We start from the raw sequence: 16,880 nt of genomic DNA on the forward strand, positions 1-16,880 counted from the left end.
CTCCAGGTTGGCGGCAACCCCAAACACACAAAGATGATTTTCGGACTGGCTCCGACATCTCTTAAGGCAGGACCTAGGTTCGATTCCCGGAGTCCCGGCTCCTGAATCTACGGCCCTGCAAGATGCGCCCTGCTACCTCTCAAGAAGAGAATCATCGACGAAGACCATGCTTTGAAGACAAGCTTGATACAAAGCTAAAATGTCCGTTACGCGGAAACTAGAACAAAGTTAAAAATACGAAATCATTCTTTTTAAAGAAAAAGGAGGCCACAGCAGAGCCATTGTTTAACAAAACAAAAAGGCTCGAAGGCATGTAGATAAGTTTGAAACCCTCACAGAAGGGTGGGTACAACACAAAAGAAACCTCTACAAGGGGTTGAGAGTTCAGATAAGGATCAAGGATCAGTCGGCGGGACGATCATCAGCTGCAGGCTCGGGAGTCTTCTCAGCTTCAGTCTTGCCCGGGACCATCGGCTCTCCCTCAAAGGAAGGAGCGGGAAGTCCCTGTAGCTCAGCCTCGGAAGTCTTCACCATCTTTTACTGCTCCAACACGCCCTCAAGATCCAAGCAGTTGGTCTGATGGTTGAGCCACTCCCTCATTAACTCCCAGCGAGTCACCACTATGGCGCTGTTCACCGTCATAGTCTTCTCGACATTAAAGGCCTCCGCGGCGCACTTCAGATCACATATCTCCTCCTCCCGGTGCTCCAGTTGCTCCCGCAAAGAGACATTCTCTGACGCAGCCAGCGTCCCAGCCTCGTCTTGATTCCTGACCGTGAGCTTCAAAGCCTTGATCTCCCTTCCTTGGCCAGAACGTTGTCCTTCTCCTCGTGCAGCTGAGAAGTCAGAGCAGCCAAGTCAGCCCTGAGTGAAGCATGGTCGTCCATCCACTCCCTGAGGTGGAACAACTGAGACATCACCTGCACAAGATTAAACTGATCATCAGCAAAAAACAAAATGCCAAAAGAAATGGAAAGGAGAACAACGTATTACCTGGAGAAGATCGCTCTGGATGAATTGGATGGAGGCAGAAGAGTCCCCCTCTGGCAGAACCACCGGGGTCAAAGGGAACACCTTAGTTTTGAGATTGGCCAGGACAGTGGCTGGGTCACTCGACGATAACGGAGAGACCTTCGGGGTAGATTCCGAAGCTCTAGACTTCTTCATAGAAGAAGAAGCTAGAGCAGCCGTGGCTTGACGTTTGTTACTCTTCATGAACTGAACTTCATCATCACTCTCACTAGGGGCAGCCCTCTTGGGAGCAGCTTTCTTTGCCGACATGACCTCAAAGGCCCTCTTGTAATCCGCCAGTGCTTCTTCACCTCTGGACCCTGACATATCACCTGAAGCACGAAACTAATACGCCTCAAAAATTGTTCACAATAAACAAGAGGAGAGGTAAGAACTTGCCCCAGATGCTGCAACGTTCCAACGCCTCTCTGCTCATGAGAAAAGGAACTTGACGTCGCTTGATGGAAAGCTTCAACACCCGTTCAGTCGTCCTCCTTACTAGAGAAGAATCCACGCAAGGCACGTCTGCAAAAAGAAACAGGAATAGTTAGCGTCTTGTCGTTGCAAACAACTGACGAAACTACTATCACCCACCAGCTGCGCGCCAGACAGAGGTTAAAAATCTTCCAGGAAGGAGGATTCAGCTGACCCGGGGATATCTCCAAGGCTTCCAACACCTTCACCACCAGCGAGGGAACTCGATCTCTTAAGCCCGATTCGAAAAATTCCTCGTACACGAGGACCTCGTCGACTTTGAAATCCGAGACCCTATCTATGGACCCGGAATCCTGATGACAACGTCATCGGGGAGATGATACTTCTCCCGCCAGTTAGAAACCCTAGCTGTGTTGTTCCTGAGGCTGTTTCGCCGGCCGTAGAGGTAGATAGGTTTCTCCCGGGTCAGTTGTTTGCAACAAATATGTTGATTCTGATGGACCAACCCCGGCTCTCAGCTTCTTCGACCTAACCCTACCGCCTATGGAGGAAAAATCTAGGGGGAGGTCCGATTTGGATTTCATCCTAGAAATACGAGGGGGTTTTGAAGGAAGGAGGCGAAAGAAAAATAGAGAGAAAGAAAGGAGAATAATACCTGAAAATGAAGAACCGAGCAATGAAGATTGCGGAAGATTCTTAGGAGAGAGAGATAAAAAGGAAAGTTAGAAAGCTGCTAGGCGGCAAAAACGAAGAGAGGGGTTGTAAACCCTAGATGATTTCCACGCGCCCACTACAAGAAAATAAAGGTATTGTGACAAAACATTTCGTCACAACAGAAAAGAATTCGTAACAATATAGTTATTGTTACGTTTTTGTTACCAATTTTAATGGTTACAATATGTGTGTCACAAATGCATAGCGTAACAAAAAATGTCACAATATTTGTGACTAATATATTTGTAACAAACTCGTCTCACATAGTTACGTTGTATGTTAGTAACAACACTGTTACAATTCCTTACATATTAAATTGTCTCAAATCGTTATAATATGTGACTATTATAATGTGACAAGAATGTTACAATTCTTTACATATTAAATTGTCACAATTCATTGTAATTTGTGGCTAATTATAATGTGACAAAAATATCATTTGTAGTAACGGATCGATTGTCTCAAAATATTTAATAAAAAATATAAATATAATTAATTATAATGTAACATATCCATATTGATTCATTTTTTATTTTAATAATACAAATTTATAAATTGAATTACTCGACCTGTCGGAGATTTGGGACGGATTGCAAGGACCTGATTGCAATGATGCAAGAACCAGAAGCGTGGCCCAACTTCTCAACTGAGCTGGAAATCATTCAAACTCTTCGGTTGTGTTTTTCGGACTTCAAAATGAGATTGCAGATTCGTTAGCTAGGAATGCACTTTCTTTTCATAGATCTCTATGTTTTATTGGTTGTTCTATTCCGGTCTGGCTACCCAGACCACCTCAATCTTGAGTAATAGAATAGCCGTTTGCTGCCAAAAAAATAATTACTAAAATCAAAATTAATTATATGAAAAATTTAAACTTACAGTTAAAATTAAATCAAAAATTCAGTACATACGAAATAAAATTGATTTACTAATTTGGTTTATAAATTAAAAGCAACTTACAAATATTTTTTTGGTCGAGCCAACTTACATATTAAAATTGGTTTATAAAACTAAACCAAATTAAAAAAAAAAACTAAACCTAATTGATTAGCATGCATCTTCTCAGCAACTCAATGCTTTGTCTCCAAAGCCATAACTCCTTACACATAAATGCCTCATCATACCTCCCACTCATCCTCATTCCATCCCTCCCTTGCAAAATGCGTTAATCGCTGCAGTGAACAAGTAGACATCAGGAGAAACCGCTTTTCTTACGTCTCCTCCTACTCTTCTTCTTCCTCGTCTTTCCTCTTAAATCTACACAAGTATACCAATAATTGTTAAACTACACAGATTTAAGAAAAACGGTTCTGTGAAAATAATTGCAAAACTACACATATTCTTCTAGTTTTTTAAATCAACTCAACAGAAATATAATTAAGATGAACAGAATCATTGGATCCTCACAATCTGAACAGTCATGCTGGAGCGACAACGGACGCTGTGACGGTACACCGGAACACCTTCATGTCTCCACCTCTCATGCTGGTTCATCCTTCTCATTTTCTTCCTTCTCTTCTCTCTCCTTCCTCCTATGGTTCTCCTTCACTCCTTCGATTCTTTAACATGGACCAAAATCAAAGCTACACAAAAGAGAGATAATGAGAAAGTAATTAATTTGTAGATCTTAAAAAGGAGAAGGAGGATTCGTTTCTTACAACGACCATTGACAGTGACGGTAGCGAAACTGAAGAGATATGGGAGCAGAGATCGTTAAGAGAATGAAGAGGCTAGCAGTGAAGAAATCTTAAGAATGAAGAAATTAGGAGATGAAATCAAATAAGAGAATCTATCGAGAGATATGCAGATCTGTTTGGTAAAAAAAAAAGATATGCAGATCTGAAAAATTAATAACTTTGGTCCGTTGATTTAGTCTCATCGGACGGTCAAAAACTTGATTCTTGTGCTTATGAATTAGCCAATAGGAAATTTTCTTTTTTTTGACGGGGCAAGTTTTATTATGATTGTACATCAATAGAACTGTTGATTACATCTCTTCTATACAACGATAGAATTTTTGTTTTTTTTTGGAAACTTACGATAGAATTTTTTGTTTCTGATCTTTCTTTAATTTTTTAATGTTTATTATAAGTTTGATTAAAATTCTAAGTTAATTAACCAAGAGCTCTTCGTCTAGTGGTAATGGAACTCCAGCTGGAGTGCCCGCCATGGGTTCGAATCACCTTGGCCACCTTCCCGCCTATAACCATGCGTGCCCGGATGGAAGGACTCGTGGGGATTAGTCTGGGCTTACCGCCTGGGATCCCCCACGGATATCAAAAAAAAAAAAAAAATTCTAAGTTAATTCCTTAAAAGTACACATCTGTATATTTCTAAAAATGAAAAAACAAATTTAGGGATAAAATTTATGATATAGGGTTTGGTGTTTGAAGAAAAGGGTTTGGACTTTAAATTTAAATACTAAGTTAAGGTTTTTAATTAATATTTGAAAAAAAATATCTTTTTTATAAATATTGGATATTAGTTTTGGTGTATTATAGTAATTTTGAAACTTTATGTAAAGGTTAAGGTTTATTTTTTGTGACTTACGGGTTGGGTTTTTGAGGTTTACTTTCAGAATATGAGAAAATGTTTTGAAATTACTAAATTTTATATTTAAATTTAAGATGTGAGGTTAAAATATGAAAATATTAGAGTTTTGAGATTTGTGTTAAGAGTTTAGGGTTTAAAAATTCATTTGGGGTCTAGAAATATTTTTGTTTGCCTTCTTTTATATGAATTTGTCACGAACATTTAGTTGATCTATCGTCATAAATGGAAACATATGATTTGGTCATATATCAGTCACTATGATAACAATAAATATAGTCACAATTATGTCACATATTTTGTCTCGTTTATTTTCGTCATTTTTATGTCACTAAATGTGACAAAAGTTGGATACGATAAAACCGGTCACAATATTGTTACCAATAACTTACTTTTTCTTGACATATAATATTAGTCACAAATTTGTGTTTATTTAGTCACAAATATGTGACCAAAAATTTTAGTCTCAAATTTTCGTAACAATATCCCCTTTTTTTTTAGTGGCCACAAGGAGGACGCCACGCGAGGAAACAAACTTCGAGGCTTCATCAAGTCCGTTCCCCTCTCTCGCTAAGCACGGGGACCTTGAAAACCCCATGTGGCCCTTAACTTGATCTGGAACCTCCAACAAAAACTTGCACCAGCTTCAAGACATGCCTTTAGGCATCACGCTCATGTACTCAGGCCTCCTCTTCGGAAATCACCAGAGCTCCAAGCTCCGTTATCTCCAAAGCACCGCTAAAAGCTCCGGGCTTCATCGTCTTCAACAAGAAGTCAGCAGTTCGAGAAGGTAGCGCCAGACTCCAGTCTATTACGAGGGAACCGGTCCCCCCCCCCCGGTTTAGAGTACGGCTCCGGCTTGAGAGTAACCCGGAGTCGCATGATTACTGGAGCGATGTCCTGCTCAGGGGAAGCCTGCTAAGAATGAGCAACTCCGATTGAATTGGGTGCACAGGTTATTCCCCGAGTTCGCTGACGAAATCAAGCAATAAAGGGCAAACTGTTGGGAAAAAAATACTCAGGTATTGAATTCCTCCAGACCACTGGCAGGACACCGGCCTCTGGGTCCCCGCTAGGAGACGCCCCAGGTCCCCGCTAGGAAGTACTCCGGGTCCGGTCCCAGGGACCACCCCTTCCTCCGGGAAAAGGGAAACTTCCGATAAAGAGAACCTCCATATTTCCGAATATGTAAGAGTTTAATCTACTCAAATCGACTAAGGCCGACCTCAAGACAACTATATAAGGGGAGCCTAAACCTAGAGCAAGGTACTTCAAGACTTGGAGACTAGAGATAGGCGGTTAGAACTAGGGTTCTTACTCAAAACATTGTAGTACCCGCTTGTTTATCTAATAAAACATCTCTTCAAGTCTCTTTCTCTAAATCAATACGAAACACTAAGCCTCATCAACCATTTCGTGGTACTCACAAAATCCTACACAAAAATCCCCTAACACCGCCTACCTGGAGAAGATGTTCTCCAAGAGGCTCGACGCCATGCAATCCATGGTGGAAATGCTCCCAGGGGTAGGTCCCCCAATCCGGAAAAGTGATCCCGACTCCTATGCCGATACTCCTTTCATGGACGAGATCGCCTGATCGAGATGCCAAGAAAATTCTCTTTCCCAGCATAAAGATGTACGACGGTACCGGCGATCCAGACGGCCACATCACCCAATACAAGCAGTGGATGCTTTTTGTAGCACTCCCAAGGGAGTCGCATGAAGCTACTATGTGCAAGGGATTCGTTTCAACCCTGATTGGGCCCGCTCTGCAATGGTACATCAATCTGCTTTCCAGGTCCATATCCTCTTTCGCGACTCTTAGCGACAAGTTCGTGGAGCAGTTCACTAGTAGCAGGAACCTGGAGAAAACCTCTGACAGCCTTTATGAAATCCTCCAACATCGGGCTGAACCCTTGCGAAGCTACATAGCCCGCTTCAATCAAGAGAAGGTGGCGATTCCCGAGTGCAATTTCCCTACCGCGGTCTCTGCCTTCAAAAGAGGCATGCACCCCGACGGGGACCTCTATAACGAGCTAACCAAGTACCAGTGCAAGGCCATGGAAGACATTCTGTCCCGAGCCTGGACACATGTAAAATGGGAAGAAGATGTCGCAAGTCCCGCTAAGGCGCATCAAAAGCAGGACCAAAAGGCGATGAAGCCGGACCGAAACGATCGATATGAGAGACCCTCTCAAAGATCAATAAGGGATTCCGGGAACAGGAACTGGGGAAGATACCAGAACTGACCGCTCGAGAAGGCAAAAGGGATGGCAGTGTCCATGTGGCAAGATTTCTCTCACCTCTCTGTTGAGATGAGATCAATATATGGGAAGAGAAAGACATGAGGAGTTGAGTATGATGAAGAGGCCGTACATGGCGTAGTAATACTAGTTACCCGAGTAACTTCCAAAGGTTAAACCAAAGTTACCCTAGTTATCCTAGTATACTAGTTATACTAGTTACCCGGGTAACTTTGGATGAAGAAGAGAAGCCCTATTCCCTTTTCTAAGGCATCAGACCGTTGCAAGGGAAGAGGAGGCGTGTGTGACAGGCTGGAGAAGAGCTGGATAAAGCAAAAGGAGATTTATGCACAAGGAAGAAGCTCATTGGATGGTTTAAATTAAAGCAAACCTTATCTCTTGTAATAGTGCCTCTTTATGAAACCCTCATCCTGATGTTGCCTCCTCATATATATTGTAAACTCTAATCAGATTAATTATTAAGAAGTTTGAGATTATCTCTCTAGACTCTCTCTCTTGTTCATGATGATTCTTAAATACTCTTAAACATGATTACTACCTAATCTCTCTACAAATCTCCCATTAATCTTCTCTAATCTATCTTTAATCTCTCAATACCTACTTTATTCTCTAAAATCATATGGTATCAGAGCCAGGTTGGCTTTGGTATTGAGAAACCTCGTTCCATTTTTTTTTCTCTAGCTCTTGTGTTCTTGTGTTCTTGAGTGTTCGGTGAAGCTGTGTGATAAAGTTGAGTCATGTGGTGCTGTGCTTTGATTTTGTGTGTTCTTGAAGTCTGGTACTGTGTGTTCTTCAGCTGAGTTGCAAGTTTGAAGCTTTCTGGTCATTTCTGGTTCAAGCAAGAGAAGATGGAGGGAAACAACTTCAGAAAGATAGTTACTGTCCCGGTTGCGTTGAAAGGTGGTTCAAACTACCTCTTGTGGTCTCGATTGGTGAAGACTTCTATTGGAAGGCTAGGGCTATGGAGCCACATCACTGATGATGGTCCGAAGCCAGTGGCCAAAGAAACTGAAGAAGGTGAAGAGGAAAAGACTCTCACCAAAGCTGAAGCAAAGAAGTGGGTGCAAGAAGACTTGATGGTGCTCTCTGTGCTGCAAGGATCTCTTGATGTCCCTCTTCTTGAAGCTTACAGCTACTGTGAGACTCCCAAACACTTGTGGGAGACCCTCTTAAAGATGTTTGGAAACGTCTCCAACATCAGCCGTGTGTTTAAGCTGAAGAGAGCCATTAACTCCATGAAGCAAGATGGAGGAGAGCTCACCAAACACATGGGAAAGTTTGGATCATTATGGTCTGAACTTGAAAGTCTAAGACCTAACACCACTGATCAAGCAGCTCTTATGGAAAGAAGAGAACAAGATCAAGTGTTTGGGTTGTTGATGACATTGGATCCTTGCTACAAGGATGTCATCAAACACATCTTGAGATCGCTTAACCTACCATCCATGGAGGAAGTATGTGCGCAACTTCAGAAGGAGGAGGGATGTCTTGGCCTGTTTGGAGGCAAGGGTGAGCTCACTATGGCTCATCAAGCTGAAGGAATGCAAGTAAACAAGGCTGCATACAGAGGCTCAGGAAGGAAGTATGAAAAGTATGAGGGAAACTGTGAGCATTGAAAGAGGACCGGTCACAAGAAGAGTGAGTGTTGGATCCTACATCCTCACCTCAGGCCACGCCGGTTCAACAGGGATAGGGAAGCAAAGGCTCATCTTTCTACTGAAGCAAATGGTGCTGGTTCATCCGGAGCTAGCTCAGGCGCTAAGGTGGGTGAAAGTGAAGGTAGATCCTTGGCATCTCATCAACTAATTGGAAAGGGTATGGATCAGGAGGTATTCAAGAGAGCTGGCCTTGAAGCCTTCTTCAAAGCTCTTAAGGAGTCTGGTAACACTCTCAGAAACACCCTTGGATACTCATATGCTGCTCATACATTGCCTAGTACTACTGATAAGTTACTAGACATTTTTAAGAGCTCTTACACTGCTGCTAGTAATCCTAGTAATACTGATAAGTTACTAGATATGTTTAAAAGCGCTTACACTGCTACTAGTGAGCCGAGTATAACTAGTAAGATGTTAGGATTACTAGGAAACCTGATAAAACAAAATGAACCATCAACGACTGAGATTACTAGAAACATGCATAAACCTTTGATCATTGATTCTGGTGCATCTCATCATATGATTAGTGATAATAACCTGATTAAAGATTTAGAACCGGCTCATGGACATGTTATGATTGCTAATGGAGATAGAATACCTATTAGAGGAATTGGTAAACTGAAACTGTTTAATAAGGACTCTAAAGCATTTTTCATGCCTGAGTTTACTTCTAATCTTTTATCTGTCAAAAGATGCACCACTGATTTTCAAAGCAATTTTATCTTTAGTCCTGATGATGTTAAGTTTCATGATATTAAGAGCAGTAAGTTGATTGGGCAAGGAGCAACCAAATGAGACCTTTATATGCTTGAAGATCTTAGTCCCATCTCTAGTTCTTGCTTCTCATTTAGTTATGTTTCTTCCTTAAGTAAGGATGCATTATGGCATGCTAGACTTGGACATCCACATGTTAGGGTTTTAAGCATTATGTTACCAGGTGTCATGTTTAAAAATAATGATTGTGAGGCATGTATTTTGGGCAAACATTTTATGACTGTTTTCAAAGATCATCCACTATTTATGAGAATTGCTTTGATTTGATTCACTCTGATGTTTTGACTGCACCTTGTTTATCTAAGGATGATTATAAGTATTATGTCATATTCATTGACGAAAAATCCAAATACACCTTAACACTCATTAAAACAAAATATAGGGTTCTTGATGCATTTAAAAAAAAAGTTTCAAAGTTATGTTACTAACCATTATCATGCCAAGATTAAGATTTTCAGGTCAGATAATGGTGGGGAATACATAGGTCACTCATTCAAAGATCACCTAGCTCAACATGGGATTCTACATCAGACTAGCTGTCCTTACACTCCACAACAGAATGGAGTTGCTGAAAGGAAGAACAGACACCTCATGGAAGTAGCCCGTTCAATGATGTTCCACAAGAGTGTCTCTAAGAGATTTTGGAGTGATGTTGTGATGACTGCTTGCTATCTGATCAACAGGATACCAACCAGAATCCTAGAGGATCAGTCTCGATTTGAGGTACTCAACAAGAGTCGACCAGTTCTGGATCACTTGAGGACATTTGGGTGTGTGTGCTATGTACTGGTGCCATGAGAGATGAGAAACAAACTTGAAGCAAAAAGCACCAAGGCTATGCTTATTGGATATTCCGCATCTCAAAAGGGATACAAGTGCTTTGATCCCACTGCTAGAAGAGTCTTGGTGTCTAGGGATGTGAAGTTCATGGAAGATAAAGGGTATTATGAAGAGAAGAATTGGGAGGAGCTTGAAGAGCTTTCTTAACCATCAGATAGAGCTGCTAGTTTGAGAAACATACTAGAAGAACTCGGTATTGGCGTGTCCCATGATTAGAGCAGGCGTGGAGAGCCTACTCAAGTGGCCGCTGAAGAACCATCCCAATTTGAACATGAGGGGGGAAGTGAATCTGAAGCTGAAGGGTTAAAAGATTAAGGCTCAGAAGAAGCTGGAGGTCTAGAAGATCAAGGCTCAGATTCTCCTGTCCAAAGAGAAGTTCAAAATGAAGGTCAGGAAGCTGGAGAAGAAATCTAGATACAAGAAGAAGCTGTTGAGGAACAAGTAGAAGTTCCTTTGAGAAGAAGCACACGGGTAAGGAGGGATGCATCCGTGTGGGCAAACACGAGAAACTGGGTAAACACGAGAGTGTACTACAATGCCCATGCTGTGGAGCATCCTTCCCAAGTTGTGTGCTCATTTGCTGAGTTTCCGGAAGAGCACTACTCCTTTATGGTAAGCTTAGATGAAATCTATGTGCCAAGAAGCTATGAACAAGCAATGCTGATTCAAGAGTGGAGGGATTCAGTCAATGATGAGGCTGATGCCATGATTAGAAATGATACATGGTATGAGAGTGAGTTGCCTAGGGGAAGAGAGCTGTGTCATGCAAGTGGATCTTCACCATCAAGTATTTACCTAATGGGAAGATTGATAGGCGTAAGACAAGGCTGGTAGCAAGAGGTTTCACACAAACCTATGGAGAGGATTATATTGATACTTTTTCACCTGTTGCAAAGCTCCATACCATTAGGATTGTACTATCAGTTGCAACCAACCTTGGGTGGGATCTTTGGCAAATGGATGTGAAGAATGCTTTCCTCAAAGGAGAGCTAGAAGATGAAGTCTATATGCTACCACCTCCAGGTCTTGAAGGAATGGTGAAGCCAGGAAATGTTCTTAGACTGAAGAAATCCATCTATGGATTGAAACAATCACCTAGAGCATGGTACAATAAGCTAAGCACAACACTGAATGGTAGAGGCTTCAGGAAGTCTGAGCTTGATCACACCCTCTTTACCCTCAATACTCCATCAGGAATCATTGTTTTGCTTGTGTATGTGGATGACATCATCATAACAGGCAGTGATAAGGAAGGAATCCGAGCCACCAAGGAGTTTCTGAAATTAGTATTTGATATAAAGGATTTGGGAGAGATGAAGTACTTCTTGGGATTAAGCTGTGCAGATCCAAGGAAGGGTTATTCATCTCTCAAAGGAAGTATGCATTGGATCTCTTGAAGGATGCTGGTGCGTATGGAGGGAGACCATCCAAGATGCCCATGGAAGATGGGTACAAGGTTCCACGTGAGGGGGAGATTGAAGACAACAAGCTGTTCTATGATCCAAAGTTGTATAGGAAGCTTGTGGGGAAGCTGATATACTTGACTATCACCAGGCCAGACATATGCTTTGCTGTTAACCAAGTAAGCCAGCATATGCAAGCTCCACGAGAGCATCACTGGCGCATGGTAGAGAGAGTTCTCATGTACCTGAATGGAACTCAATGGCATGGTATATGGATGGGAGTCAATAAGAGCACTGAAGTTGTGGGTTATTGTGATGCTGATTGGGCTGGAGATAGAGCAGATAGAAGGTCTACAACAGGCTATTGCACCTTCATTGGTGGAAACATGGTTACTTGGAAGAGTAAGAAGCAGAAGGTTGTATCATGCTCTAGTGCTGAAGCTGAGTATAGTGCTATGCTAAAGCTTACCAACGAGTTGGTATGGATCAAAGGGATTCTTAGGCACTTGGAGATTGAGCAAGCAACACCAATGACTATGCATTATGACAATCAGGCGGCTATTCACATTGCTACAAACTCAGTGTTTCATGAGAGGACAAAGCACATTGAAGTAGACTGCCACAAGGTGAGGCAGATGATAGTCTTGGGAGTGATCTTGCCGTGTTATACAAGAAGTGAAGATCAGTTGGTAGATGTGTTCACCAAGGCAGCAAGACAAAAGACTATGGAGTCCATTCACATCAGATTGGGACTCATAGATCTTGGGAAGAGAAGGAACTGATCCCCTAAGTCATGAGGTCTTTACTCTTTTTCTCTCATCAAGGGTTTGTCCCAATGGGCTTTCCTTGGTGAGGTTTTTAATGAGGAAGATCTCATGGCTATCCAAGCTTAGACTTTCACAAAGCTAAGCTTCAGGGGGAGTGTTGAGATGAGATCAATATATGGGAAGAGAAAGACATGAGGAGTTGAGTATGATGAAGAGTACATGGTGTAGTAATACTAGTTACCCGAGTAACTTCCAAAGGTTAAACCAAAGTTACCCTAGTTATCCTAGTATACTAGTTATACTAGTTACCCGGGTAACTTTCGATGAAGAAGAGAAGCCATATTCCCTTTGCTAAGGCATCAGACCGTTGCAAGGGAAGAGGAGGCGCGTGTGACAGGCTGGAGAAGAGCTGGATAAAGCAAAAGGAGTTTTATGCACAAGGAAAAAGCTCATTGGATGGTTTGAATTAAAGCAAACCTTATCTCTTGTAATAGTGCCTCTTTATGAAACCCTCATCCTAATGTTGCCTCCTCATATATATTGTAAACTCTGATCAGATTAATTATTAAGAAGTTTGGGATTATCTCTCTAGACTCTCTCTCTTGTTCATGATGATTCTTAAATACTCTTAAACATGATTACTACCTAATCTCTCTACAAATCTCCCATTAATCTTCTCTAATCTACCTTTAATCTCTCAATACCTACTCTATTCTCTAAAATCATACTCTCTATCTCAAAGCCGGATCTGGTCAGTGTTCTGAGGCAGATGGGCCAACAGGTCAAGTGGCCTCAGAAGATGAAAGCACCTGATTCCTTCCGGAACCCTGGCCATTGGTGCGACTTCCACTGCGACCACGGTCATAAAACGGAGGACTACGCCGCACTAAGGATCGAGGTAACCGAACTAGTTAAGAAAGGATATATTCGAGAGTTTCTTTCCGAGAAGGCCAAGGGCCACCTAAATAAAGAGGCGCCCGGAAAGCCCACTGAAGCTGTTCCCGCATCGCCACCTCGACAGGACTGAGTCATCCATGTCATATAAGGAGGCTCATAAATTAGCGGCATAAGCCACGCGGCCGCGAAGAGGAGCACCTGCAACGCCAAACACAGTCTATAGGCAGCCAAACCAAAACGCCTGCTCCTGGGTACAGATGAAATAAGCTTCACGGTCAAGGAGCAAGAGAAGGTCCTAGCCCCACATCACGACGCCCTTGTCATAACGCTCACTGTAGTGAATTGCCTAGTAAAGAGGATATTGGTGGACAATGGGAGCTCCAGCAAATATCATCTTCCAAGCCGCATATCAGGATCAAGGGTTGGAAGAAAGCGCCCTGACACGAAAAATAACCCAACTCATAGGATTCCGCGGAGAAGTCAAACAGACCGCTCGAGAAGTCATCCTCTCAGTGTACGCTGAAGGGATTAATATGTCAATTAAGTTTCTTGTCGTTGACTGTCAGTCATCCTACAACATGATCCTGGGACGGCCCTGGATCCATGAAATGGGAGCCGTCCCTTCGACTCTTCACCAGATGGTGAAATTCCCTACACCCTGGGGCATAAGAGCAATCAAAGGAGAGCAAGAGAAACACCAAGGTCTTATAGCAATTATAGAACAAACCTCCAGCTCGACACACCAAAGAACCGGAGGTTGAAAAGATGGACGACGTGCCGTTGGTCGAAGTGGGTCGGACCCACCACCTCAAGATCGGCTCGAAGCTTGCCGAGGGATTAAGAAGGAGATTGATAGATTTCCTCAGGTCCAACTCCGACTGCTTCACATGGTCTCACATAGACATGCCATGGATTAATCTGGAGGTCATCATGCACAAGCTGCAGGCAGACCCCCTGCATCAGCCTGTCTGACAAAAGAGAAGGAAGTTTGCTCCTGAAAGGGACGCGAGGTATAGTATCCAGAATGGCTGGCCAACATGGTCGTAGTCAGGGAAGAATGGGAAATGGCGAGTCTGCATAGACTTCACAGATCTCAACAAGTCCTGCCCAAAGGACCCTTTTCCTCTGCCTCATATCGACAAACTGGTTGATGCCACGGTCGGGCATCAGCTAATGAGCTTCATAGACACATTATCTGGCTACAATCAGATACTTATGCAACCATAAGATCAGGAGAACACATCCTTCATGACGTCCAGAGGGATCTACTGCTACAAAGTCATGCCTTTTGGCTTAAAGAATGACGGGTCGACCTACTAAAGGCTGGTAAACATGATGTTCGCAGACCAGATTGAGCGGACCATGGAGGTCTACATCGACGACATGCTGGTCAAATATCTAGAGGCCGGAGACCATACATCTCATCTGCAGCAATCCTTCTCCACTCTCCGAAAGTACAACATGAAGCTTAATCCAGCTAAATGTTCGTTCGATGTAAGTTCCGGGAAATTCCTCGGGTTACTGCGAAATCAAAGTCTGAAATTTCCTATGAAATGTCTTCTTAGTAAAAGGAAGATATTTATTCAAAAGAATAGAGACGTGTGAAAACCTAAAATCAAGTTGGTAACAATTCTGAAAGGATTCACACTATAAGTCTTCGAGAAAGGTTACTAAAGCCCTCGGACAGCGAAACACCTATCGTCCAACTCGCCGAAGGGGCGAGTTGGACCGAACATGCAGTTTAACTATCCCGTTCGGCGAGTTGGATCAACCAGCCTGCCTTCTTCCCGTCTTCGTAGCTCCCCCCTTAGGGATTAGATCGAACATGCTCTTGTTTCATCTCGATCGGAGTCACCATTGGAACTTTAAGATTTAAAAACCGCAAGAACTCGTTCTCTCGAATAACATTCGGATTGATTGTATAAAACGGCTACGGTTAGATAAACACCTCGAATTGTCTACACTATACGAGGAATTTGAATGTTCTTCGGAATCGACGTCGTTTCAAAACCACTCTTTTTATTAAATTGTAAAAACGCCTTAGTAGGAAAATGGCCCGAAAGGGCCTAGAACGCGGCTAAGAGCCCACTTACGATTTTATACGTAATCAAGCCCAATCGTTATGATGGTTTATCTTTTGTTATGCAGGAGAAGATAAATGTCAAGTTCGGAGGATACATGTGAAGTTTCCGAAAATAATACAAAGATCGAAGAAAAATGGAATATTTCCAAGAAGTGATAAACTTGACCGAGGGCAGAAAAGGAAGGAGCAAACCGCCTCTAGAGGAGTATATAAGGATGTCGAGGTCGAAGATGCAGAAGGAGGAAATTATTCTACTAAGAGCAAAACTTAGCACTTAGAGAAATTTAGGCAATTTTCCGTTTTTGTTATCGAGCTGCGACTCAACTAGTGTTTCAGGTCTTAGGTGGTTAGAACTAGGATCTCTAGGACAGCTCTTACGGCCGGGGCCTTACATGTTGTAAACGCTTATACGCAAATTCGGAATAAGATCTTCTTTGCTCTCTTTTCGTTTTATCAATTTCATACTTAGTCTGTTTTTCTTGTTCTAATTGCTTGGTGTGTGGTTTAGCAGATATCCGGGACCTCTGGAAAATTTACGGTTTCCTATTTTTCCTAAATTAACAGAAATCGACAGTGCGAATTTCGGTTTCTACATGTATCATTATCATTTTATGCTTCTGTCACTCCTTTTGTTGATTTGCTAGCTTTTCTATGTACAAATTAATGGCATTAGGTCCTATTTCATCACCATTTCATCATCATCATTTGACTGCAGGATAAAAAAGATTGAGTTTTCTTTTTGTTTAATTTTAAACCCACCCGAACTAGAGAGATGAGAGACCTAACCAAATTTTCATTTCTCATTTTTTTTATTTCTTTAATTGTGGGTATTTTCGTCATCTCATGTCTAACGTTTCATGAAAGCTATGGAAAATTGGAAACATAAGAGATTTGTGGGAACCAGAATTCATACCAACGATTTTCATTAACGGAGGAAAGCAAAAAAATCTACATTGCTTGAGGTCAGAATTCTCTACGAGAGCCGACAACAAGTGACCAACTAAAATGCGGATATGGAAAGATAACAAAACAAATTTAGAAAACAATAGATCTTTATTTCGAATTTGCATATGAGCGTTCCAAAAACAAAATCATACATGAAGCTTTCCTGGAAACGGGATTACAAAGGAAATCGTATCACACAAACAGTAAAACGAGAGTAAGTTTGCTAGAATTACCACCTCTGTGGAGAAAAACCTATGTGGCCGCAACCCGCTTAGCAATAGACGAAAAAGATGAAAAAGATTCAAAAGATTTCGGGCTGGACCTTATGAAAGGCTGCCTACGTACCCCTTACGAAGATCAGGCCAAACGTCTTTCAATTAGAGAGTTTGAAAAACAGATTGAACTGCCTGGGCGAGTTCGTCAAGTAATCGAGTGCCAGTCATAGAAACCACACTTGTCAAGAATAAAGCCTAAGGTTTCTAAGTGCATAGATATCTAGTGTCTAAAGATAATTGTTTTTGCGCCTCTCGCCTTGGCAT

At 42.1% G+C, this 16,880-nt stretch overlaps 1 protein-coding gene across 1 annotated transcript; it reads left to right on the plus strand.

The window, feature by feature from the left end:
* Positions 1-7,822: 7,822 nt before the first annotated feature.
* LOC125585880 lies at positions 7,823-10,393 on the plus strand. Its single transcript, XM_048755593.1, has 4 exons — positions 7,823-8,565; positions 8,644-9,045; positions 10,090-10,189; positions 10,274-10,393. Exons 1-4 carry the CDS (start codon positions 7,823-7,825, stop codon positions 10,391-10,393), a joined length of 1,365 nt encoding a protein of 454 aa, XP_048611550.1.
* The last annotated feature ends 6,487 nt before the right edge of the window (positions 10,394-16,880 follow it).

The sequence above is a fragment of the Brassica napus genome, chromosome C4, assembly GCF_020379485.1.
Source record: "Brassica napus cultivar Da-Ae chromosome C4, Da-Ae, whole genome shotgun sequence".
Lineage (NCBI taxonomy): Eukaryota > Viridiplantae > Streptophyta > Magnoliopsida > Brassicales > Brassicaceae > Brassica > Brassica napus.